Source organism: Nyctereutes procyonoides, unplaced genomic scaffold (genome assembly GCF_905146905.1).
Source record: "Nyctereutes procyonoides isolate TBG_1078 unplaced genomic scaffold, NYPRO_anot_genome, whole genome shotgun sequence".
Classification (NCBI taxonomy): Eukaryota; Metazoa; Chordata; class Mammalia; order Carnivora; family Canidae; genus Nyctereutes; species Nyctereutes procyonoides.
Window position 1 is genome coordinate 7,464,793 of NW_026575126.1, and position 27,178 is coordinate 7,491,970.

A 27,178-nucleotide genomic window follows, 5' to 3' on the forward strand; every position below is an offset into this window, starting at 1 on the left:
TCACTGTTTCTTCTTTGAAATAAGGACCCAGTTATTCATTGTTATAGACCTTTCTGGAAGGCTGAAGTGGATGCTAAGATGTCTTTGGAAAAGTCTGAAGGTTTGCATAGTGACATAGTAACTCTGCCATAGGAATCCTCCCATGGTACCTATTCACCTAAACTATTGGTCTAGATAAGTGATGTCCAAGGGAGAGCATGAAATGTCATCTATCATTGGTTTTCCTGTGACAGCTAAGGGGAAAAGTGAGTCCTGGAGAAATTGTGTAATAAAGAGTCTTTGCAGAAGAGTTACTGTCAAAACTAAACTAAGCTGTTTCAAGAGACTCTTAACTCTCCCTATTATGTATAGCTTAAAATAAAACCTAATGTTCATAAATGAAAAAAGGAAGTTTGTTTAAAAAGGTTTGGGGCTTTGAAAAGCTATGCTTTATGTTTTCAATTTCTCCTTCTATGCTTCAGTAACTCTTCAGAATTTAGGAGCGTGAAAGGCATTTGGTTATTGCTGTAGGTTGAAGCACGTACTTTTACAAAAGTATACCATCTCAGCAACTCTTTATGTTCTCTCGTCTACCCACTCTCATTTCTATTCAGTTGACACTAAACCTATTTTTGCAACCAAATAGAGATACGATAGCATACATGGTGTTAGGAAAATCTGTACAGAATGTAGCTCTATTTTCCTTATCAGGATTCATGCAGTTAGTAACCTTTAGTTAAGTGCTAATTAAATGTAAAGAATAGGGACTGAGTATCCAAAGGTAAATAAGACAAGGAGTTTATAACACACCAGACTCCTAACAAGCACCAAAATAGTGATATAAACAAGATCCTGTAATAGAAAAGCAGACAGAATTAATTCTGATTGATCAGAAGTAGCATCTACTTACCAGCAATGTGACTTTGGACACATTACTTAACCTTTATGTGCCTCACTTTTCTCTTCTACAGAGACGATAATAATAATCCCTCACAGAATTTAGTGGCTATTGAATTAGTTTTTATGTTGTAAGTGCTTACAACTGTCCTTGGTACTAAGTATGTACTCAATAGAATATACAGAAGATGTGCTTTGCAAAGTATATTCTGGATTTTCAGGAGGAAAGATGAGAAGATTTCTCTGGCAGAGGTAACAGCTTGAGTAAAAACACACAGGCATCGAAGGTATGATGTATGCTGGAGGAATTCAGTGTTGGTAGAACTTTCTTTTGATGGAAAATGTTGAGAAGATGCCCTGGAAATGGCATCAAATTAGAGCGAGCATTGTGTATCAGATCAAGAAATTTGGACCTTGATGTTTATATTTTCAAAAAGTGAGCTTTGTGACAAAAAAAAAAAAAATGATGTTTAAAAAAAAAAGTGTAGCCAAAGGTCCCAGTTGGAGTTACTAACTGGTTATTGCTACAGCCAAAGTTAGAGATGATGAGGTTGAGATAGAAACATGCCATCCATGGATCCATGGGAAGGCTACAAGAACCAGGATTTGAGAGCAGAGACCTTACCAAGGGCAGAATATCCACTACAGGTATATCCTTTCCCTTCTCTAGAAAATAGAATTATATTTGATAAAATCTTATTGTTCTTCATCAAATTCTGTTTTAGATTTTTACCTTCAAACCACCCAGGAACATGATAGCTTCATATATTATAATTAATTAATTTTATGACTCACTATTTAAAGTAAATGGAAGTTTTAAGCTTGTTTTTTTTTTTTTTTTTTTTTTTTTCATGAGAGTCCCTGCCTGGCAGCAACTAGACAGAGAAAATAAGATAAAAGATGTACTTTTTTTTTCAGGAGCCACTGAGTAGAAAAAGAAAGAAAAAGCAACATCAGTACCAGATCTTAAGGAAATATGAGAGAATGTGGCTTTGCACAACTTAAAAGACTGAACAAATGTGTATGTACCAATAGCAATTATTTTAATAATAATAAATATCATTTCTTAAATGCTTACTGTATGCCAGGCCCTGGCCCATGTATTATATATATTATCTCATGTGATCATCTCAGTAACCCTATGAGGCAGGTACAATTATTATCTTTGTTTTACAGGTAAGGAAAGTGAGCCTCGGAAAGATTGTGTTGATTTTAGCCTAAGCTAGAGGGGAAGGAACTACTGGGGGGGGAAATGTACTCAAAGTGGGATTCAAATGCGGAATTGGTTCTAGAGCCCACACACTTGCCTATACTGAGAGCCCCCAAAAAAATATTAGCAGGAAACACTGTGTGAAAAGCTTAAAAAATTCACATTGAGACTGGGCCATTACCCTTTGCCAAGTGGGGTTCTTTTTCTGACCAAGGAAGGACATACCTTAGAAAGGTAAGCTTCCCTTGATAGCAGTCTCAGTCTTCAAAGTGTAATTTCTCTAAACAACCCTTTGATGTTCTCTCACTTATCAACTTATTAGAGTCTTGTCACCCCATTTATGTTCTTCTAGTCTACTCTGGATAAGTACTAATATCCAGGGATGTAGAAGAAGAGGTGCAACCAAGTGGGACCCCTTGACCCTCTACGTCAGAGGTGAGGGACAGGGACGTCTCACTGTGGGTCCTGGGTTAGATGAAGTTACATCAGTTGTAGTTTCCCCTTCCATAAAACTAATTGATGGCCACTGTCCTATATGATCTAATGATTAATTAGTTCTAAATTTGCCACCTGGAATCTCTCTGCAAAAATTCTGCATTCCAAGCTGATTTATTTCTCCTACCCTTACTATCTCCTCTACAATGTGTGTACTTAAAGACTACACATTAATTTTCACATTTCCAGAAGCAAAACGTAAACACAGAGGTAAACTGATGTTTCATAAATAATGTTGTATATGCTATAACCAAAACCAAATGATTTTCTGGTTTTGCTTTGTCTTGGAATATCCGTATCACTGATTGTTTTCATTCACATGACATGGTTCAGAGTTGACTAGATGGTTTTACTAGTTGGTTCTACTCTATACGCTTCTCAGAAGTGGTCTGTGTTGTGATAGAACTCATCTCAGGCTTTTAGTGAGCCATGGTGTGGACTAGAGAAAAGGTATCTGCTTTTTGCCCAGTCAACCAGGGACAGATTACTGTTTTTTCCACCTGTTCTCAACAACAGATCTCTTATTTGATGGGAACCCTCGACTGGTCCCCAGCTTGGCATTATTCTCATGCCACCCAGCAGGGATCCTGCCTCAGTGGACATCTTAAAACACTGCTCCTTTTAGGACCCTCTTTTGACTTTCGTTGACAGAATGTGACTGCCAGTCCAAGTATGTAGTTCTTTAATGAATGTAAGACTCAAAAATTTGAGTGGAAACAACTTGGCTATTCATCTTTCATCAGACTCCTGAGGAAATTCAGCCCTCGCTTTTTTTTTTCCCACATAGGACTGATAAGGAAGAACAAAATGGGCCCCCTACCGTGTTTAAGATCTTTTCTTTTTTCTCCTTAAATTACTGGCTTTCTGTAACTTCCTTCTGTGATCTCTAACATCTCTAATGTCATAATTATGATTACTCAAGATTTCTCCTCCTTGAAGTCTCCATTTCTGAAGTCTTAAGAACGCCAGCTTGGTTTTATTCCAACACACTTACTGGTGTACCTTTTAATTATAAGAGCCAAGAGTCTTGGCCAAACCAAAGCCAAAGGCAGACCTGTCACTGTTAATTCAAACAGTTCTTGGGACAAGTTAAGGCAGTGTGCTCCAACTTGGCTTTAAAGAGTGATGACTCTTTCAGTTCATTCAGCCTAGAATTGGAAGGGCTCCGCTCTTGTCTGCAGGATTCTGTGCAGAGCACGAGGCAGGAGTTCTCAGCATTGCTAACCAGGTCGGGGAAGTAACTCGTGACCCTCCATAGTTCCTAAACGCCTTTCTCCTTCCTTGCCCCACACCCACCAAGAATCCCTATCCCAAAAAGAATCTTCTTTTTCTATTTTGAATAGTTTGGAATCCCAACATGTGAGGGAGATTATGGTTTAGCTTCTTTTGGGCCTTGCCAAGTTTTTAAAGCGCAGTCTGATGCTCTGTAAAAATTATTCTATAAATTTTAAAATAAAATGATATGAAAATGAAGATATGATTGAAAATAGCCTTCTGATCTTGCCTTATGCATTATGAAGAGGTCAGACTTCCACCCCAGAGAGATGTCGAGAGAACTATATTTCACATAAATGTTGTTTATTCTCCCTCTCTAGGAGACTCTATAATAGGTATAATTGGGCATATTAACAATTATGCAAGTATAGAAAATAGTGTTTCTAATTATTTCTCAACACAAATTTTCATTAAAGTGGTTTTATTAGAGTAGTTGAGCCCAATAGCTTCAAGTAAATGGAATGGACTATTTTTACAGAATCAGAAGCAAAGAAGTTGGCGCCCTCCTTGAGAAGGAAGGTTAGCTTTTAATTTATGATAGGCTTGGCCAACTGCAGACTTCACTGTATCCACATTCAGAGTTTTTCCCCACTAGTGACTCAACTAATGGCCACCAGCATGGCAACCCTCTTTGATATTCAACTCTATAAAAACAGATCAGATTATACAGCCTTAGAGTTAGATGAAAGGATATTTAGATTTCTTTCTCTATTTTTCTGAGGCTGAGGAAGGAAAACTTGCTGCATGCTTGAAGCATGTTCCCCAGTTTTCCCAGACAGCTTATACAACATTTGTTTACCCATTTAGTTAACAATTTTTATTCAATACCAATTCTGGGACACCTACTGTGCTGAGACACGGTCCAATTAAAGATGAACTTCATGAAACATTGTAGAGAAATGGAGAAGCTTTGAGGAACCAGCTCATGACCAGCCTTGTATGTCCTTCTGATCCTGAAAATCCCTCGCAGATAACAATGGCAGTCATGTTGCCATGCATTTGCGCAGAACCTTTATTTTCCAGCGTATTTTTTTGATTTTGATGTCATTGGATTCCTACATCCCCCCCCCCCGTGAAATAAAGAGTGGGGGGTCTTTCTATCTCCTAATTATAAATAAAGAAAAAGCTTGGTCAAGGTCACATAGCTAGTAAGTAACAGAACAGCCATGAGAAGCCAGGCGGTAGAGTCCCGAATCAAAACCCTGTCATCCTTCAGCCTCTGCTTATACACTTTGAGTGCAGGTGGTGGTATTCCCGCTAATGACCTGCTTGCTCACGGGCAAGTGCTTGTGCTCTGGAAGATGACAGGGTCACCTGTCTATCCCAGGTACTGCTCCACACAGTGCCTTCAACTTAGTGCTCAGCAGATGACTTTTTCTTTCTTTCTTTCTTTCTTTCTTTCTTTCTTTCTTTCTTTCTTTCTTTCTTTCTTTCTTTCTTTCTTTCTTTCTTTCTTTCTTTCTTCTTTCTTTCTTTCTTTCTTTCTTTCTTTCTTTCTTTCTTCTTTCTTTCTTCTTTTTTGTTGGAATTCAATTTGCCAACATATAGCATATCACCCAGTGCTCATCCTGTCAAGTGTCCCCCTCAGTGCCCGTCACCCAGTCGGCAGATGACTTTCTATATGATGGGATTTTATACTGTTTGGACTTTATGTCGTAAGTCTCTCTTTTTTTTTTCCTTTGGGTAGGGAGGGAAACAAATGTGAAAAAAAAAATCAGTGAAGAGAAATCAGCTAGCCAACATGAGAGCAGAGATTAGTTTTTCTGATGAGTCCTTGCCCTCCTACATACTTAGGGATGCACCTACCTTTGCAGGGCCTCTCGGGTCCATGGGATGGTGTCTGGGCTCTGGTAGGGAGTCACTCATGTTAGTGTTACCTCCTCCACTTTCCACCATTCCCTCTTCTCTGGAGACACGAACAGGGGAACAGCATCTACAATGAGCAGAGTCCCAGCAGGAAGCCGTTGTGGCTGACTTCAAACCTAACCCAGGGCAAGTCTCATGTCCTCTACTTATGAGACTAAATCAAGACTCCCTTCTTTTCATTATCAAGGACCCCAAACTTATGTGGGCCTCTCCCAGTCATCCCTACCTCAGAAAATTTTGGTCATTAAACTGTAATTCTTAAGCAGTCATTTTTCTATTTCTCCATGTTATCCTTCAGGAGCATATAAAAATGCCAAGCAGAGGTGCTGAGTTGTCTGAAATTACCAGTCCTGACTAGAGAATTCTATTAAAAGCAGGAAATACACTGTTTTTACTAAGTATATACAATCTTATCATTGGCAAATCCAGAATTTCCATTAAGCTCTGTTAGCATTTGAAAATGGTTTTTGACCTTGGTCAGAACTTGGGAGCCACCCACCCTAGGTGGCTCAGTGGTTTAGCGCCCAGCAGTCCTGGGGTCCCGGGATCGAGTCTCTCATTGGGCTCCCTGCATGGAGCCTGCTTCTCCCTCTGCCTGTGTCTCTGCCTCTCTCTGTGTCTCTCATAAATAAATAAAATCTTAAAAAAAAAAAAAAAAAGAACTTGGGAGACTACGGAGAACCATTTAGGATGTGATGGGAGCATCTCCTCCAGAAAGCCTGCCCTGATGCCCATGTTGGGCCAAGTGTGTTGGAGAACTCAGCTTACAACAATCTCCGTGTATCCGAAGTGTAGTCCCAGACCAGCAGCATCAGCACGTCCCAAGAACGTCTTAGAAATATAAATTCTTGCCTCCTTCCCAGACCTGTTAACCAGGTGTGGCATGGGGCCCTGCAATCTTTGTTGAAACAAGCTAGCCCTCCGTGTGACTCTGATGCATGCTCAAGTTTGAGAACCCCTGCATCTTACTGACAAACGCATCATATAAGATGGTCAGCTTATATGCGTGCCTCCACGCTGGACCAGAAGTTGTTTGCAGGTAAGGACCATTTCTTTTTGTATCTGTGTGTGTGTGTGTGTGTGTGTGTGTGTGTGTGTGTGTGTTACAAAAATAGGATCATACAGGAAATACAGCTGTAACCTGCTCTTATTCCCCGCCCCCCCCCCCGCAACAATACATAATGAACATTTTTGTGATATGGTATCTGATGGCTGGGTACCATTTGGTTATGTCAAAATTTCTTTAATTCTCTAATATTGTACAGAATGGAGTTCTTTTTAAAATTAATTCTTTATGAAACTAATGCATGCATATACTTAAAAATCTGTTTAAAAATAGCAGCCCATCCACTCCTCCCCACACTTCATTATTACCTGTAGAAGCAAGCCCTTCATGTGCCTTTAGATGGTGCTATTTATATCCGTGTTTCTAGTGCCCACTTCAGCAGCACATATATACCCATGTCTCTAAATAACATACATTTACTTCTCTGATGTCTTGGGTTTAGACATTTGCTATGAAATTCCTGGGCTGGCAGTTGAGAATTCATCTCCCTCACATCCCCACATATGTTCTTTACCCATTCTTCTAATACGGCTTTTTCATAATTTTTAGTAATTGCAAAAATTCAATATTTAAAACTGTATGACTGTTACTCATTGCAAAGCCAAGAAGTATGCCATGGTTACATTTCTTTTCTTGAAAAACTTTTTTTTTTTTGGATGATTTTAGTTCCTTAGTATTCTCACTGACACAGTTTTCTAAATAATCCATCCACATGTCCATATGCATGTCATTTTGCCCCCCCTAATATGCAAACACTATGCCACGTCTGGACAGATTGTCCTAGAGGGCTATGATTGTCATTACAGGATCCCCATGTGACATTTGTTGTTGGATGCTCGCTCCTGGATCCTTTTCTTCCTCTTTCTCGGTTAGTGTCCTCATTTTGTTAAATCAGATCTTCCAGAAGCTTCCTAAGAAAGAGTGGATTAAAAAGATAAGGTTTTTTTTGCATTTTTGTCTGGAACAGTCTTCATTCTACCTTCACGCTGGATTGGTAGTTTGATTGCATATAGAAATTAACTGGGAGGTCCTTTCCCTAAGAATTTTGTAAGAACTGTTCCATCATTTTCTAGTTGGGAGGTCTGATACGATTTTCATTTTTTTCCTTCCTTGTGCCTGACCTGTTTTTTTCTCATTAGAAACTTAAAAATTTATATTCATCTCTGGAGTTATATTAGTGTGTTATGCTTATGTTTGGGTTTTTTTAAGTGGATTGTACTGAGGCTTCGGGAAGCAATTGGAATATGGAGACTCCAATTTGTTCTGCTCTGGGAAATTTTCTTGAATTATTTCTTTGATAATTTCATACTATCCATTTTTTTGGTTCTTTTTCTGGAACTTCTATTAATTTTGTACTAGATGTAGGTTTATGCTCTAGATTTCTTTTTACCTTTTACCTCTTTGTTCTTTTTTCTGCTTTCTGGCAGATTCACTTAAATGTACATTCGAATTACTAGGTTTTAAATATTCAGCTATTAAAATTTTCATTTTCAGGGACACCTTGGTGGTTCAGTGAATGAGCATCTGCCTTCAGCCTAGGGCATGATCCCAGGGTCCTGGGATCGACTCCCACATCAAGCTCCCCACAGGGAGCCTGGTCTCCCTCTCCCTATGCCTCTCCCTCTCTGTGTCTCTCATGAATAAATACATAAAATCTTTTTTAAAAATTTCATTTTCAAGAGTTCTTTTGCATTCTCAATTGTTTCTGTTTTCTAGCTACCTGTTCTTGTTTTACAGATGCAATGTTTTTTTCTTATTTACATGATGTCATTACATTTTCTTCAGTTCCTGCACATATTATATATGCATATTGTTTTTTATTATTTCCTTTTTTCTGATTGTTTTGATTTTTGGCTTTTATTTTGTAAGCTTTCCTCAATTTATGGCAACCTCTGCTGCTGATTTATATTTAAGAATAATACAAAGAGGGATCCCTGGGTGGCGCAGCGGTTTGGCGCCTGCCTTTGGCCCAGGGCGCGATCCTGGAGACCCAGGATCGAATCCCACGTCGGGCTCCCGGTGCATGGAGCCTGCTTCTCCCTCTGCCTGTGTCTCTGCCTCTCTCTCTCTCTCTCTGTGACTATCATAAATAAATAAAAAAAAATTAAAAAAAATAATACAAAGAATTAAGGCTGATTGAAAGTTGTGTATTGCATGGAGGGTTTTGTGTTCACTGTAGCTTGATCTTGCTGAGCCAGCTTTTTTGGGAGGACTCCTAATTTGTATATGTAGATTTTACTTTAGGGAGATACTCAACATCTCCAGAAAACACTCCAGTCACCTGGGGACACAATGTGATTGCCAGGAGGCTGAGGATCACCCCATTCAGTATGCAGACTCAGGGTTTTCAGCCACAAGGTTTCATCCCCACTTTCCATTATTCCTACCATTCTCTTTGTTTCAATTACACTGGAGAATTCTTTGCCTCTTTTCTGGGAGAGGAGTGCAGCTGCATCAGGATTCTCTAAGTACAGACTTTGAATCAGTACTGTATCTCTCTCTCTTAGCTTGCCATTTTGCTTTGCCTTTTCGAGTGTATCTTGGATTCTTAGTCTGACTGTTTCTAACCCTATAAATGAAAAATTGCTTAAGTTTTCAGAGCCACCTTACCTTTCTATAAAAAATATAAACCTCACGGGGACATCGTAAGGATGGGATCAATTATGTATGTAAAAACACTTTGCAAATTCAATATAAAGAACAATATAATTCTGCAACAAGACTGACTTCTCAGTGTGCTACTAGAGGGGGCTCTCATACTTTTCCACTGGCATGCCCAGTGCTACACTTCTGTAGTTTACAAAGTGCTTTTACATATTCCTGAAGGCTGAGGAGAATGAACTTGCCCCTGCAGAAGCTGGAAGCTAGTAAGCAATTTCTTTTAAGTCTTGTATAATCTTAAAAATACATGTAGATATTGCATCTTCTTCCATAATGTATCTGTTTTAATATAAAAGTAATGTTCTTAGATCCCTTATCATGGAGTGAAACTGACAGTTCAGAAAGATGTACCATATTATTTCTGGGATTTATATACCTCCTAGCATGTTGGTAAATATCCCTGGGAGCGCACATACCTATGCTTAAGTTGTACCGAAACAACCTGTAAGCCATCAGCTCTGAGGAATGTAGTTCCTTCCATTTTCTTGCTTTGAAACTTGAATTCAAGATGGGCTGGCAAATTAAAATAGTACCCTTAGACAATAAAGCATCACTGTCTAATAGAGAAATATGGGGAAAGAATGAAATTGATTGTGGGCTGCTGAGGGGAGTAGCTTATTACATTTATGTAAACATGCTTGCTCCCTGTTGCTACTCAAAATAATAAAAAATGCCAGGGGAGCGGAGAAGAAAATTAGCAGTGTTTCTATATCGCAGGGGAGAAAAGTGGTGACACTGGGAGCAGAAATTATAGGCCATGTTTGCTTAAATAAATAGAGATAACAAAATGTGAACTTTGTTGAGTACACAAAGTCTGATTTATTTTCTGTGTCCACTGCAAGGAGTAGTATCCCATAATGATTACTTTAGAATGGAAAAACTGGCCACTTCTGTTTTAATATTGGTGGTATATGGGGTGGTTCCCAGAAGTTTTCCCCTTCTTTGATCTCCACCAGTCTCCTCTCAGGCATTCTATGTAAATACCCAGTCTAAATGAAAAACCATATTCCTGTTTAGCAAACACAATTTTGATGCAGAGCTTCTAGAGCCCTTTCAGACATATTGCTACCCGTAAGCACTTCCCTCAGTTCTATTAAAAACTTCTGAAATTGCCATGAGTGTGTGTGTGTGTGTGTGTATGTGTGTTAAAATACACATTGCATAAAATTTACCATTGTAACCATTTTAAAGTGTACAATTTACTGCTATTTAGTATATTAACAATGTTGTGCACCCATCACTACTGTCTAGTTTCAGACCATTCCATCACCCCAGAGGAAGAGCCATTCCCATTAAATGGTTGCTCTCTATTCCTCCCCCAGCCCCTGGCAATCACTTACTGTTTTCTATCTCTATGAAATTGCTTATTCTAGATATTTCCTATAAATAGAATCATATGGTTATATGGCCTTTTTGTGTCTGGCTCTTTTTCATTTAGCATGCTGTGTTCAAGATTCATCCATGTTCTAGCATATCTCAGTGCTTCATTCCTTTTTATGGTTGAATAAGATACTCTATTCTGTTCATCCATTCATCAGTTGATGGACGTTTGAATTGTTTTCAGCTTTTGGCTGTGGTGAATAGTGCTGCTATGAACTTTTTTTTTAAAAAAAGATCTCTTTGCTCACACACCAGTTTTCAATTCTTTGGGGTATATACCTAGGAATGGTATTGCTAGGTCATACGATAGTTCTATGTTTAATTTATTGAAGGACTGCCAAATTGTTTTCTACAGTGACTGCAGTATTGTACATTCCTACTGGCCGTGTTTGAGGGTTCCAATTTCTGTATATCCTTGCAGACACATATTCTTTTCTTTTCTTTTTTCTTTTTTTTTCTTTCTTTCTTCTTTTTTTTTTTAATAGCCATCCTAATCTATGTGAGGTGGCATCTCACTGTAGTTTGGGTTTGCATGTCCATAATGAATAATGACATTGAGCATCTTTTCATGTGCTCATTGGCCATTTATATATCTTTTTTTGGAGACATGTCACATCTTTTGCCCATTATTTTAATTGGGTTGTTTGTCTTTGTGCCATGATGTTTTAAGCATAAAACTTGAGACAAATGGAAGCTGCTGATCAGTCATTGTATTAGAAATCACACAATTTGAAAAAGTCTCAGTGATACATTTTGCTAAGTTTTTTGTCCCCGATTCACTAAGAAGTCCCTTTCTCATTAATTTCCCTTTGATCATTGGTCCTCTGGCTCCATCTGTCAAGAAGTAAGCCAATCTTTGATTGCAACAAATAAATGAGACACCGTGGAACCAAATCTCACTATTGCATCTGAAGTTTGATCACTGAGGGTTTCTAGGAGTCTGCATTGCTGTCAAAGACAATTGCTGAACGGGCCTGACTCTATTATTTTTCATTTGCATTAGCGATTGCTCTACGCAGTAACAAGATTATAACCCTAACCAGCATCCTGTTATCTTTTATTTATTTGATTTAATATAGAAACAGAGTCTTTTAAAGAGCATTTACTTTTCTTCTTCACATCACTAAAATCATTCTCAATGGAAACAGCCTGATAATGTGGGTGATTTTTTTTTTTTTTTTTTTTTTTTTAGAATCACTAGGTGGGAGACTCAGAATTTCTGATTTTGTTTAAGCTTTTTGGGTTGATGGATAAGAGAAGGAACGGTAGCAGATTTTGCAGTGGTTAGATTAGGCTTCTGTGGACTTTGAGTAGGATGAGTGGAAGTAATACAATCATTTTATCTGAATGTCTTATTTATTGAAGTAAGATCATAGCACAAAAAGATCTAACTTAGGAAAACTGGAAGTGGAAATTGAATCTTGACAGTCAAGATTGGTCATTGTCTTATTTAATATGGTTCTGCTTTTTTCTTCTCACCTACAAAATTGTTCTTTATAAACCTCTGTATCTGCTCGTAATTCATACCCTCCATGGAATTCTCTAACTATGCAAAACACATGGTGATCAGTGATCAGTTATCATTTGAATCTTAGTACAACTTTAATAAGCTGTGTTTTATATTTAAGTAGTTTCTCTCCTGGTGGTTGCCCATGGCAGACTTTGGAGTTTGATAGCGCTTCCTTCCTTATCTTACATTTCATCTCTAATTAATTATATCCTGTGCCCTTAAGCCTCAAAAACATCAAAATATTTAAAATTACACAATTAAACACTTCAGACAACAGTATTAAAGCTCAGGAAAAAAAAAAACTCCAGACCAAAAGTGCATCATGCTGGAGCCTTTATTCCTGGTCCTTCTTCTCTAAAGACTTCAGGCTGTGGTCTCTGTCCTAGCATGAGCATCTCCCAACCTTGTGACAAGTTCAGGAGACCCAGCTTCAAAGTCAGGATACCATTTTGCAAGGAAGCTCTTGCTACCAACGTTGAGAAGAAAAAAGAATGAAGCTCTTGATGTTGACAATGATACTGTTGGATTCTTGTTTTCTGTGCTTGGCACCTTATTGGATATAATCCCACTTAATCCTTCCTGTAACCCTGCTAGGTGTGTGGTATTGCTCTTTCATTTTACAGGTGGAAGGAGTGAGGCTCAGAAGGTTGTTCAAAGTCACTGAGATCATAAAGGCAGAATAAAGATACAGAGCTGGGTTACCCTGACTGCAACCCTGAAAATGCAAGCTGGACAGCTTCTTAAAGGTACCTAGCATGTCTTGAGCATGGCTTCCCCTAGGCAGTGCACCTGACTTTTCCAGGTGGGCTGACCCCACTGCCTCCTTTTCCTCGGCACCCTGTGTATCTAGAGCAACTGTTGCCATCCATATGGTAATTATCTCTATACTTGTCTCTATCTTCCCAGATCATGAACTTCTGATGAGCATAGGCACTGTGTCTTTTATCTCTGGACAACACAGAGCAGGAACTCAAAAGTTTGTGGAATGAATGATTGAATTAATAGGGGGAAATTAATGTATGGAACTGAATTAATAGATTGTTTTCTGCTCTCAGTCTTGCAACTCGTAATATAAAATTGGCCCAGCCATCTCCATAGGCTCTGGATAAATTACCTCTTGTTTTTCTCCTCAGTTTATTCACTCCCTATCATTTCATTTTTTAGGCAGACTTGTGTTTTCTTATTTTCCACAAATGGCATTTATATATGAGCTAAACCAAATCAGGCCTTTTAAAACTATAGGTCTCTACCCATTAGTGGGTCTTGAAATCAATTTAGTAGGTGGCAGTCAGCACTTTTTTTAAAAGCAAAAAAAAAAAACAGACTACAAAAGAATACAGCTTATCAGTATGCATGACACATAGAAAGACACAGTATTTGTTTTAGATGGATGGGTAAATAGGGAATACATATATATCAATAGTACTGATTAACTATCATATATTAAGGCATGTTTTAAGCAGAGCAAATGCATATTGGCATTTAAGGCAGTGTATTTCAAAATGTTTAACCACTATCTACGTTAAGAAAAACATTTTACATTGTGATGCAATATACATCTGAGTGTGTACTAGATTACTAGGTGAGGTATATTGCTACTGTTTGAAGTACACTGTCCTAAATGACATCCTAGTGTTTGACTTGTGGTCAAACATCCCTTGTCCTACTTACATAATTCTGAAGGGTCACCTGGCTGGCTCAATTGGTAGAGCATATGACTCTTGATCTCAGGGTTGTATGTCCGAGCCTCACATTGGGTGTAGATATTACTTAAAGATAAAATTAAAAAAAAAAAAAACAGCTCCTGAAGTTTTCCTTTTAGTCAGCTTTTGTAAAAATATGGCCAAGGTTAAAACTAAAACACAAAAACGGATGCATAGATCAATGGAACAGAATAGAAAACTCATACACGGATCCACACTACATGGTCAACTCATCTTCAACAAAGGAGGAAAGAATATGCAATGGGGAAAAAATGTCTCTTCAACAAATGGTGTTGGGGAAACTGGACAGCTACATGCAAAAGAATGAAACTGGACCACTGGCTTACAGCACACACAAAAATAAATTCAAAAATGGATTAAAGACCTAAATGTGAGACCTGAAACCACAAAAATCCTAGAAGAGAACACAGGCAGTAACTTCTTTGGCATAGGCTATAGCAACTCCTTTCTAGATTTGTGTCCTGAGGCAAGGAAAGCAAAATCAAAAATAAACTATTGGGACTACATCAAAATAAAAAGCTTCTGTACAACAAAGGAAACAATCAATAAAACTGAAAAGCAACCTATAGAATGGGAGAAGATATTTCCAAATGATATATCTGATAAACAGTTAGTGTCCAACATATTTAAAGAACTTCTAAAACTCAACACCCCCAAAAAACAAATAATCCAATTAAAAATGGGCAGAAGGTATGAACAGACATTTTTCTAAAGAAGACATCCAGATAGCCAACAGACACATGAAAAGATGCTCAACATCACTCATCGGCAGGGAAATGCACATCAAAACTACAGTGAGATATCACCTCACACCTGTCAGAAAGGCTAAAATCAAAAACACGGGAAACAACAGATGTTGGCAAGGATGTGGAGAAAGCGGAACCTTCTCGCACTGTTGGTGGGAATGCAAACTGGTGCAGCCACTCTGGAGAACAGCATGGAAGTGCCCCAAAAGTGAAAAATAGAGCTACCCTATGACCAGCAATCACACTACTAAGTATTTATCCAAAGAATACTAAAATACTAATTCAAAGGGATAACGTGCACCCCTATGTCTTTAGCAGCATTATCTACAATAGCGAAATTATGGAAAGAGCCTAAGTATCTGTACATTGATGAATGGATAAAGAAGCTATGGTATATATATATACATATATATATGTATATATATATATATGTGTATATATATATATATACACACATATACACCATGGAATAAGAAAGCCATAAAGAAGAATGAAATCTTGCCATTTACAACAACATGGATGGACCTAGAGAGTATATGCTAAGCAAAATAAGTCAGTCATAGAAGGACAAGTAACCATACAATTTCACTAATATGTGGAATTTAGGAAACGCAACAAATGAGCAAAGGGAGAAAAAAGAGAAAGAGAGGGGCAAACCAACAAACAGGCTCATAACTATAGGGAACAAACTGATGGTTACTAGAAGGGAGGTGGGTAGGGGGAGGGGCTAAATAGGTGATGGGAATTAGGAGGGCACTTGTGATGAGCACTGGGTGCTGTATAGAAGTGTTGAATCACTATATTGTACACCTGGAACTAATATTTCACACTGCATGTTAATTAACTAGAATCTAAATAAAAACATAAAAACATGGCCAAGGTTTAGGAAATTTAATCCCAGGACAACTATTTTAACATCATCTGATCAAAAGCAAAAATACTATAGATAATTTTAATAGGAAAAAGCGTAAACTTTTTTTAAGTTTTCTTATAGTGGAAGCTTACCTTTAAATTTGCAGACTTACTCCATTTTGTACTCTTCTTTACATTTGCTCCTCCAATTGTTTACCTGAAAGCAACACTCCTTTAGGTAAATTGTGGAGGCTCCATTTATATCAGTCAATAGTGTTAATATAGGATTTAAACTTGAACTTGCTGTGAAGGAGCCTAACTTTGCTGTGGAATGCATTCATGTGCAGAGCTGCCTTGCACAGATCATTGGAGATAAGACAGTTTTGACTTCACGTGCCAAACTTTTGTCACTTTGTCTATTTTCATGTTTCTCTGTGACTCTGCAGAGACAAGCTTTTGATCGTTTTAGTGGCAAATTGAAAATATTCTTTAAAAATCTAATATTGAAGTGAATGTCCAAGCAATACTGCTCTTCCTAAAACAAATATTTGTTGAGTGCTTATTCTGAGCTAGGCACTTGTGGGACAACCAGGTACAAAAGCAAGCAAGACGCAATCCCTGTTCTAAAGAACTGTCTGGTCTAGCTGCCTTCCTACTCTAGGATTTGCTTTCATCTTACCTGGGTCTGTGGGTAGGCTAAAGATCTTCCATTTGCTGCCCCTACCCCCCACCCCCGGAGCCACTCTATACCGTTCGCCTTGCTCTCTGTCCTGGAGGTTGACCTCTAGAGATGACAGCCAACAGCTCTCTAGCTCCCTGGACTTTGGTTGTGCTTAGCCAGTGGGAGTACTAGCAGAAGACCAGTAGGAAGGAGGAGAGTGAGGTTGGAGTATTTTTTTCTCCCAGATACCTCCTTGCAAGTTCACTCTAGGCTGCGTTTATTGCCCTTGCCAAAATTACACCTTCTTTCAGATGCCCTCTCCATACAGCTATTTCTATGTTCCTAGTGACCCCCTCCCCCTCCTCATGTTCCTCCAGCCCTCCCCCCACCAACTGTTGCCCAGCACTATCCATCATGGCCTATAGCACTATCTATCATGGCTTTGCCACACCACGCCCACACTTCCTAAGTTATCCTTTCAGCACTCTGTAGCTTGACTGAGCACTACTTTGATTCTAAACATCTTCTTTAAGACCTTTTCATTCTTTCAACTTAATTCCTTAGCTAAGTTTCTGACACACACAGCTGAAACAATTTCAAGAGACTTATTTATTTTTTATATCTGTTTCCAGGAAGTCATCTTATTAATCAATATGGAAAGGTATTTAAAACCACAACCTCTGGTTCCTACAAATATATTTTATCTCTATCCAATTGATACCTTTGAAAAGCTCAATAAATATTTGTCATTGTGGGTGATGCTGATCACGACCCATGTAATGGTCATAGCCTTCATTGTTAATTCCCTGCTTCATTAGGCTTTGCGGTGAGTTTCCTGGGAGGAAGGGTCTTGCAGGAGAGCAAGAGAACTCACCATCTTGCTAACAAATTTGCCACAACCTCCCCCCCGCCGCCCCTTGTGAGTCCTAGTTGAGTGTTGCTATCTACTCTCAGGGAAGATGGTAAAAGAATGAGCTAATTATTTAAACCCCTGGCAACAGCAATAGCAGAATCAGTGGCCACTTACTCATTGCCTGCTGTCTGCCAGGCATTGTACTCTACAGGCATTGTACTGGAATCTTTAAATTATCATCTTACTTAATCATTGCAATTACTCTGTGAGGCAGCTCCTAATTCCATTTTATAGACAGAGAAGCCAAGAGTTGAAGAGGATAGGTGACTTGTCCAGGGTTGCACAGCTAGCTTCAGAACAGAGATTTGAACTCAGTCCCATGTGACTCAAGTGTTCTTTCCATTGTTTCATCTCTCAAAAGCCTCTTTGTGCCATTAACTTTGCAAAGGTCACATTTGCCATCATGTTTGATTTCATCAAAGCTTTTATATTTTTTTAAGATTTATTTTATTTATTTGAGAAACACAGAAAGAGAGAGGGGGGGGAGAGAGAGAGAGAGAGAGAGAGAGAGAGAACACAAGCAGAGGGAGAGGCAGAAGGAGAGGGACAAGCAGATTCCTCACCGAGTGTGGAGCCCAGTGTAGGGAGGGCTCCATCCCAGGACTCCGGGATCTTGAACTGAGCAGAAGGCAGTCAGTTGACTCAGGTGCCCCTAAATATATATTTTTTAATCAGGCATTCTATAAATTGCAAAAAAAAACAAAAAATCTGACTGGGATTCATCTCCTTCCCTTCCAGCGGTACAAGAGTAGAGAGAGCATGAAGTTTGATGGAGAGGGAGAAAGAATAAATGAACCACATCTTAACAAAGGACCTGGAGAACCCTCAAGTGAATAACAATCAAACATTGAATTTTCTGCCTTTTAGATGTTGACTGACTCACCCTGTGACCTGATGAGGCTTTCTCCTGGCTCCAGATTTTGAACTTGTGTCCTTGGAGAATAAAGACTTTCCCATTGACTGGCTGAGTCACTTCACTGTGGTTTTAGAAGAGTCCTCCCCTACACTTTATTCCCTTGGAAGCAAGCACTTCCCAGATTTTCTGCATTCGGATGAGGGACTTGGGCTAAAAGAAAAGAGAAAGCCAACAAGTCTATCCGAAAACTGTCAGTACCATCTCGATGGGGAGTTATGATGTTTTGACTTCAATAAAAGGCAAAAGAAAGCCAGCCAGCCAGTTATAAATTTAATTTATGAAAATAATACCACAGGCCTAAAGCATCCAACAGTACAGCCATTGATTCTTCTTTCTCGTTCCTTGGGGAGCCGTTGCTGTGTTTGATATGGTGAACTTCAAATTGTCTTACTTTATCATTTAAATGTCATATCAGCCCTACACTGAGCTGAGGAGCTGCGCACTTCCTGGGGAAAGACAGGAGAGTGGTTTTCACTTCTTTTATGAAAAAATATTACTTGGTTGACAGATTTTCTCTGTTGGTGAGGGTTGTTGTTGCTTTTTCTTAATGTTTTTTCCTTCTCCTCTGTTTTCACCACGTTGCATTTCCGCAGTCCTGTGTGAGGCACTGAGAAAGGGTAAATCGTGATGATCCAGGTCTCTGGTCTTTCCTAACCTCTGGGATTATTTTCTTGAACACAGTTGTTGGGAAGTCAGCTGTTACCTGCCAGAAAATAAAACAACCAATTTTTCATCACAAGTTAAATAAACATCGAAAAATCAGCATTCTACAAGGACCATTAGCTTATGCATCACTGTAAAATGCTTTATGACTCTTGGTATAAAGGATGCTCGTATAAAAATAAATTGTGTCGTAACAAACATTTCTCCCTGTCATGGTTTGTAATAGCCCTAATATCAAATAAGTCTAAGTTGAATATTGTTAGTCTCCTGAAAAACCAACCTTCAGTTTCAGATAGTTGGGTTAAATCACTGTGGTGATGACACAGTCTAAGACATAAGGAGATACAAACTTACATCAACTTCCTAGATCATCTTTTATTTAGAAGAGGAGAGAGGTCTCAATGAACAGAAATTGCTCTGGAGTGACCCATTTTATTTATGTATCTGTTTATTCTGACTACTACTTCGCACATGGTGCCAAGGAGCATCCTATACATAGCACCCCGGGGTTCTTGAGAGCAACCCACAGAAATACATAGACTAAAAACCATAAGCAGTTACCATTTTACATCTGTCAAAATAGAAATCATTTTTAAAGTGTAGCAGTCACTGCTGGTAAAATACTGGTGAAACTACTAAACTCATATCCTACTGGTAGCAATGTAAACGCTTCAGAAAGGCTTTCAGCACGCATAAAAATGTCCATATCCTTTGATGCTATATTTACACTTCTGGGAATTTAGCATAAGGAAATCATTTACAAGAAGAGAAACAAAAGCTAGGATGTTCATTGCAGAATTTTTTATATTAGTGAATGATTAGAAACAACCCAAGTACTCAACAATGGAGACTTTTCTGGTCAGTTTTAAAAATATCTGTCAGGGTTATATACATGAAGTCTAATTGGTAACATGAAAAATTTTATGATATTGAGGCTCAGAGAAAAAATTTTCATTATGAGGGTATAAAATTATTGCATGCTTATGAAGGAATGGAATTTAGTAAAATGTGTCCAGATTTAGGTTTTAAATTTTATTTTAGTGTTACAATGGTGTTTTGCGTGTAACAATAATTAGAATCTAAAAATTACTTGACTATGAAGATTAATATCAAGGGAAAGTTTTATTTGCTTTTTTGTTTTAAATTTGAACTTTGCTAAAAATATTGTAGCTGTTAAATGTTATCCTTTGAGGACTGAAAGCGTTAAGATTTGGAAAACTGGCATTTAGATAATCAAACGTATGCAAAAGAGAAACCAAGCAGATAAACAAAAGAGTTAGGCTTTTTTCTGTAATAATAAAACCTCCTATCCTTATTCTGTTTTGAATTTTTTAATGTTGGTGCCTGGAGTAAGAACGTCTCATCAGATCATTTAGACAGAAGTCATTTCCTTTAACGTGTTGCAACAGCGTAGCTTGTGGCCGTGAAGTGAGGTGTCTTTATATGAGTAAGGTAAATAAGCTCTATCCCAAAGAATCTTAGGACAAAAAAGAAAATATGGAAACATCCCTCCCAGGCTTGAATCAGACCTAAAAATATATGTAGCCAAAGGCCTGTTAGAAATAACCTAGATACCCAACAACAGAGAACTGGTTAAGTAAAGCATGCTGGAGTCATAAGATAGACGATTGAATGGACATTGAAAGTAAAGTAGAAAAATACATGTTAATCTGAGTAAATGCCTGTAGTAAAAGGATATAAAAAAAATGAGATACAAAACTATGCATTGGGCGTTACTCCAAGTTTTACACTCTTACTCGGAAGAAAAAAGAAATTTAAAAGATGTAGACTTGTCAATACTGGTTATCTGAACAATGGGATAGTGGACAATTAATTCTCTATTCTTGCCCATATTCTTTCATTTTTTTCCCTCCCTAATTTAGGGAAAAGTCATTTGTAAAAGTTGTTTTTTAAGTTGAATTTATTAGGTAATTGAACTGATGCCTGAAATAATTTTTAGAAAGATGTAACATGAATTAAGATAAAATGAAATAAAATAAAGTGCATTTTGATTGCAGCAAGTGACAAAAAGTATACAGCGGTGTTCAGATAAGGTCATTTGCTTTTTATGTAACTCCACCAGTGAGTAGCTTGCGTTGAAATGCCAAATATTGGTATTTATGTATATGCAAGTTCTTGCTGACACTTTCATATTTTCTTTTTTTTTCCTGATTTTTTTTTTTTTTTTTTTTTTTTTTTTTTTTTTGCTAAAATTAGGGTGTTATATATACCAGAATCAATCAATTCTTTCTTCCTTCCTCCTTCCCTCCCTGGCTCCTTTCCTGACTGGCCTCCTTCCATCCAGTTCGACAACAGTAGGCAGAGAGAGTAAGGATGGGTTTAGTTCAAAGTGCCCATTTGTGAAAGTTCTTGGGTTTATACAATCTCGAGAAAATGAAAGTAACAGTACTTGAGACCCTCACTTATCAACTAGCTGAAGCTTTTATCCTGGATGCTTTAATGCCTATGACTTAAATAGCTATTCAGGGCACATTGAAGATTCTGATGTTAGCCTTTGGATTCATGTGGTAAGAAACAAAAATTCCTTTAGCATTGACTCTTACTAAATGGAACACCCTGCAGAAGGACAATGTTGCATTTTTAAATGACTATATCAAGGGAGATTAGCCCCCAAATCTGTCAGCCTCCTCACCACTGAACACACCAGCCTTGTAGTTAATGAAATGATGTAAACTCTCCAGGCCACGACCTTCCACCACCCCAAATGGGGAGTTCCTCATAGTTTTGTTCCCATTCATTACACTTTTACCAAAAAAAAAAAAAAAAAAAAAAAAGTAATCTTTGCTTGTAAGGCTTGAGGATCTAGACTCCTCTCATTTGAAGTCAAGGGACCATGGTGAATCAGGTCCAGAGTATGATGACCCAGTGTAGTCAGTCATGAGAAGGGATTTCTGATCAATATGATTTGGTAATAGCAAACACTATGGAAATTTCTCCTTAGCTTTTTAGTGGAATTGAGTAAATATTTATAAAATGGAGAAAAGAAGGAAGGAAGACAGGAAGAAAGGAAGGGAGAAAGGGAGGCAGAGAAGAAAATATTCTCTCATCACACAGGAAACTCCAATAGTCTTTCCTGCTCATGGAGAATCGCTTGCTTTTTCTACCTTAGAGGTGGAAATGAGAAAGCCTCACAAAAGGGTAATCTATTCATGATTACAATAGTATTAGCTAGGTAATAAAAGCATGTTATTTATGCAGGAGATAATTATTGCATCTGTTTCGTTTAAATTCCTCTGGTTATATGTTGCAATAATTTTGCCTGGGGCTTAACCAAAAGATGTTTTTCCCCCCTAATAAAAAAAGACTATTGTTGAAAGACTTCTTTTTCCCTATTTATTGCCACCCTAACACAACACACTCCCTCCTATTTCCTTTTTCATGTCCTCATCATTTACATTTTTGTTACTTTCTTATGGATTCAAGGGATGGTATCTAAGAGTACAAAACATCAGATTGCCCCAGGTCCTAGCATGGTATCTTGCATAGTGTAGGCATTCAGTAAATATTGAATGAATTCAGTTTAGAACCCTGGGGAAAAGAGTCACAAATTCATCAAATAATTCGCGAAGAGACATATCCCTGGCAGCTAATCCAGTTAACTGTATTAAGGTAAGCTGAATCCAGAACATGTTTCAAATCATTTCTCTTCTTATAAAAGTTTTGTTTAGTGGCTGGAACACTTGTTTCTCAGTATGCTGATCAAATGTGACTTGAGCAAGAGAGATTCACAATAAATAACACCAGGAGGCTTATGAATGATGTATAAAGCCCACCAATTTAACAATAGGTAAGGCAGGGGAGAGCAGTTATTTTATTTCACAACAGCCAAAGCCTTGGCAATGTAATGCCACCATGGGAATACTGAGTGGCTCTGACTAGCTGGTAGGAAGCTAGAATGAAAAAAAGTTTGAAATGTTCTGACCGATATTTGATTTTTGTGTGTGTGTATTAATGGAGCCGTTGCCTTAGGTGAGCACATATGAAAACAACCCCTCTAGCTTCTCTACCATTTGCCCAGAGGAGCTTATTTGGGCCAGCTGAGTGATACTTCCAGTATTAATCATTTTTTACTTGAAGTGAAACTCTACTTTTCTGGGGCTGGGGGGAGGAACGGAATCTTTCATGATTTGTTTTCTCTCTAAAGCCTCGATTCTGCAATAAATCCAAAGGATTTACTGCATTGGTCCTGTGTGCCTAGTAGTGTGAGTCTTTGCAATTGACTTGATAAAAAACATAGATCGTGATATTGTTGGGTAGAAATAAATCATAGCTCGTGGGTGAAAGGCATTCCAAGTGAAACTAATTGACTGCTGGCATCGAGGGACAGGAAATGATATGATACACTGGCTAACCAAGGACTGGTGTCCTCGCCCACTGGTCTATTTCTTCATGAAAAAAAAAATCATTCATTCATATGTTTATTCATTAAATAAAATTCTTACTGTATCCATCAGGATCCTTCCCATTTGCAAGTTAGGAGAAACTTCCAGCTGAAAATGTTTTAACCAGCTAAGGATGTTATTATGAAATATGAAATACACTTTCTCCCATATTGTCTCTATTTTCAGAGGGGTTTTCCCTCATGCTTCCAAAAATCCAATAGAGGGAAGAAAAGATCAAGGGCTTTTCTTCTCTAGGAGTTCAGACAAAATTTCTAGGCCTGATCTCTTTAGTCCCAACTGGGTCACGTTTCCATCACCGAGGCCAGGGTAGCACCTGGGCTGCCTGTTCTCTCCTGGAACTACGTTCAGCTCCACAGAAACTGGGCTGAGCATGGGGTGGGGATGAGTTTGCTCATGGCCCGGATGTCCACTGTACTCACTGATAGCCAGGCCTTGTGCAGGTTGCTGATACAAAGACAAACATGACTTCGTCTCCTTCCTTCCCTGCATCTGTGTTAATACCTCATCAGTACATCGTTTTCAATCAATGTTCTCTAATCCTGTCCTACCCTTCCCCAATAATGTTGTTGGTTCCTTCCTGCCTGTTGATTAAAACACTAACTCTTTGGCTGATCTTACTTCCTGCTTACCTCCCAGTCCTGGCAAAAGCAACTGGTCACATATTTTTTTTTTTTAATTTCCTGCCTCCGTGTCCTTGCCCTGAAACGTTTTCCTCCATACCTGTCAATGGTAGTCTCATTCTCTTCCAGGTCCAGTTCAGATGCCATCTTCATGAAATACACACTGATTTTATTTTTTTAATGTCTGCAACACTTCACATGAGCCTATGTGATAGCATTTACTATTTATTTAATAAATGTTATCAGATGCTTACTCTATGTTATTTGCTGTTCCAAATGTTTAAAAATATTTTTTTTCCAATTTTGTACCATTGTTCATGGTGTTCTTCCCCTAATAATCTATAAGATCCTTGAAAATGGGATGCTTGGGATCCCTGGGTGGCGCGGCGGTTTAGCGCCTGCCTTTGGCCCAGGGCGCGATCCTGGAGACCCGGGATCGAATCCCACGTCGGGCTCCTGGTGCATGGAGCCTGCTTCTCCCTCTGCCTGTGTCTCTGCCTCTCTCTCTCTCTCTCTCTCTCTCTCTCTCTCTCTCTCTCTCTCTGTGACTGTCATAAATAAATAAAAAAAAATTAAAAAAAAAAAAAAGAAAATGGGATGCTTAAAGGACAGTGACTTAGCTACCCATCATGGGCAATCAGCATATGCCTCATGAATGAATAAATGTTCATCCAGTTTGCATGTATATTGAACACCAGCATTTAAAGCCAAGAAGAGTAGGACTCTCAGATCACTCTCTGTACATAATACAGCAACATACATGTCCTTGGCATTCAATAAACATTTGTCCACCACCTAAATGAGATAGAAATGAAAAATATTCAAATATCTAAGCAGGAACTATTCCCCCTTCATTTTACATTCTTTAGTCTTTTGGCATCATTTCTGAAGCCTTGTTGTAACTGTGTTTTTTCAAACAGCTTTCTATTCTGGTTTTCTAACTTGAATAGGATTAAGGTCATTTGTTTAACAATGGGGACTTTTTTTTTTTCAATAATTGCACGTGCCAATGCTATTGACCTTCCATGGAAAGACTGAGTTTTATAAAATGCTTCTAACAGCAAAGCGCTTTGCAGGCCCATGTTCTGCACAGGTGCTAGTGAGTAAGCTGTTGAGTGGTCCTGGCAAAAATTGATGTTTAGCAAGATAAACCCTAGATCTGCAGGATCACTTGCAGGTATATTTGAGCCCTTGCCTATTATGAATTTGATTTGAATTGACTAACACTTCAGATATTTCCAGGTAGAAATTTGGTCTAAAGTATATAAGGCGTAAGTGGGTGGGAGACATGATTGATTTTCCTGGTTTCAGCCGTACTGGACAAGGACAGGGTTTCCCACTATGCCTTCCCACCTGAACAATGGACAGGAATTCTCTGCCCTTTCTTTTCTTGTCAGTCTCCCTCTTCGTTCTTTTTCGTGAATAATTTGGCGGCCACCTTAGATGCGTGCCACCAGGTGTCAATTGAAATTAGCAACTACCTGGCCTTGGTGACCTGTGTGGGAGCAGTTTCAGGGACGTGGTGAAGGCAGAAACCAGAATGCAGTGAACTGAATAGCATGAATGGTTGAGTCAGTAATGTCTGGGGAGTGAGTGCTTGGGCTCTGGAATTGGACCACCCAAGCTGAAGCCCAAACTCTGCCATTCATTAGCCATTGACTGTGAGCAGTTCACTAAATCTCTATCTCTCTCAATCTCCTCTTCTACAAAATGGAAATAAAAATAGAACTGTCTCAGGTTGTTGTGAGGAGTAAATGAGTTCAAGTGGGTAAAATGCTTAGAACAGTGCCAATTTTCTTTCAAGTTCTTCGTAAATCCTAGCTGTGGTTTTTGATGAGCATACAAAGACCAGTTGGGTCTGCTTTTGAAGCTTGGCTATGAACACTGGAGAGCAAATGAGATCATCGTCAGATGTTGGGCTGAGATTAGGAAGTTGATTCCAGATAGGTGAGAGATGGCTAGTTTCTATGCTGGAGGAAAGAAATGGCTCTCAGAGGGTGACAGGTTGAAGATACAGAAAAGAGAGAGATTAATTGTTGGAAGAGTATTACTGAGAAGATGAGGGAGGATAGAACTTGGAGAAGCGGTAGATGGATGCATGTACCTCATGTTCTATGGCAGGGGCTAGGGTGGGGTCATAAGAAGGCACGAAGCTAAGGATGTGTATCCATGGGTGAGAAGAAGAAAGTTGAAGGCGGTCAAGACTAATAGCCGGCCGGCTATCTTTGTGAAATAGGAACAAGCTCATCCGGTGGGAGAAAAGAGGCAGCAGGAGTGAGGAATGGCACAGGGCTGATGAATGTAGGAGTTACAGTGAAGTAACTTCTGGAGACATTATGACACTGGCCAGAATGTAGGGTCTAACAGAAGAAGTGAGAATTCTGGTACGGTAAGAAATTGTGCTCACCAAGTGAGAGATTGGTGTTCACTTCCATAGATGGGACGTTTCTAAGCAGTGACAAGTCTAAGGGGAACAATTTGAAAAAATTTTTGGTCCACAGTGTGAAATTCGAATTGAAAATGATTCTTCACCAAAAAAAGAGAGAGATTTTGCACCACAAATCAATGATTGATTGTATTCATACACATCTTGATTCTTTGAATTCTCTTTCTTTTCCTAGATACAAATTTGCAACGGTATTGGAAAGGTAGAAAAGAAGTTGGAAACCCCAACTTTTTAGGGTTGGATTAGATCTTGTGCCTATACCACCCTGTCTGTCCTTGAATATACTTAATAGATGCGAAACTCACTTTTTATAGAGCTGATCATTCTATTTTTTTTAAAGATTTTATTTATTTATTCATGAGAGACACACACAGAGAGAGAGAGAGAGAGAGAGAGAGAGAGAGAGAGAGAGGCAAAGACACAGGCAGAGGGAGAAGCAGGCTCCATGCAGGGAGACCGACGTGGGACTTGATCCCGGGACTCCAGGATCACACCCTGGGCTGAAGGCAGCGCTAAACTGCTGAGCCACCCGGGCTGCCCAGATCATTCTATTTTTGAGTAGACTGGATATCCAATAATATTGAGACTTAAGTGCTAGAATATGGATTTTACTTTGTTGTGGTGGTCACACAAAAAGTCCTCCCATCCTACATGCCCCTCCACAACGTTATTTTGTGACTTTTCCCATCAAGAGGGGGTGTGGGACGAGCACTGGGTGTTATGCTACATGTTGGCAAATTGAATTTAAATAAAACATTGAAAAAAGAGAGAGAGAGAGGTGGAGTGGATCCCCTCCCCTTGAACTGAGCGTGGCTTGTGAATCGCTTGGACCAGGATGAAGCAAAAGTGACGCCCTGTAACTGTCATGCCTAGG

The 27,178-nt window shown here is 38.8% G+C and overlaps 1 protein-coding gene across 6 annotated transcripts in view; it reads left to right on the forward strand.

The window, feature by feature from the left end:
- The window catches only part of ST6GALNAC3 (ST6 N-acetylgalactosaminide alpha-2,6-sialyltransferase 3), a 509,644-nt gene that overhangs the window by 340,407 nt on the left and 142,059 nt on the right, over nt 1-27,178 (forward strand). Inside the window, exon 4 of one of the 6 annotated variants that reach the window (XM_055341436.1) lies at nt 18,103-18,854. The exons of 4 other annotated variants lie outside the window; for them this stretch is intronic. In XM_055341436.1, coding sequence (XP_055197411.1) covers nt 18,103-18,109 — 7 coding nt within the window. In that variant the 3' untranslated portion in view covers nt 18,110-18,854. Of the gene's footprint in view, nt 1-17,973; nt 18,048-18,102; nt 18,855-27,178 lie in introns of those variants that run through there. One more of the 6 variants, XM_055341435.1, reaches the window with a different exon arrangement.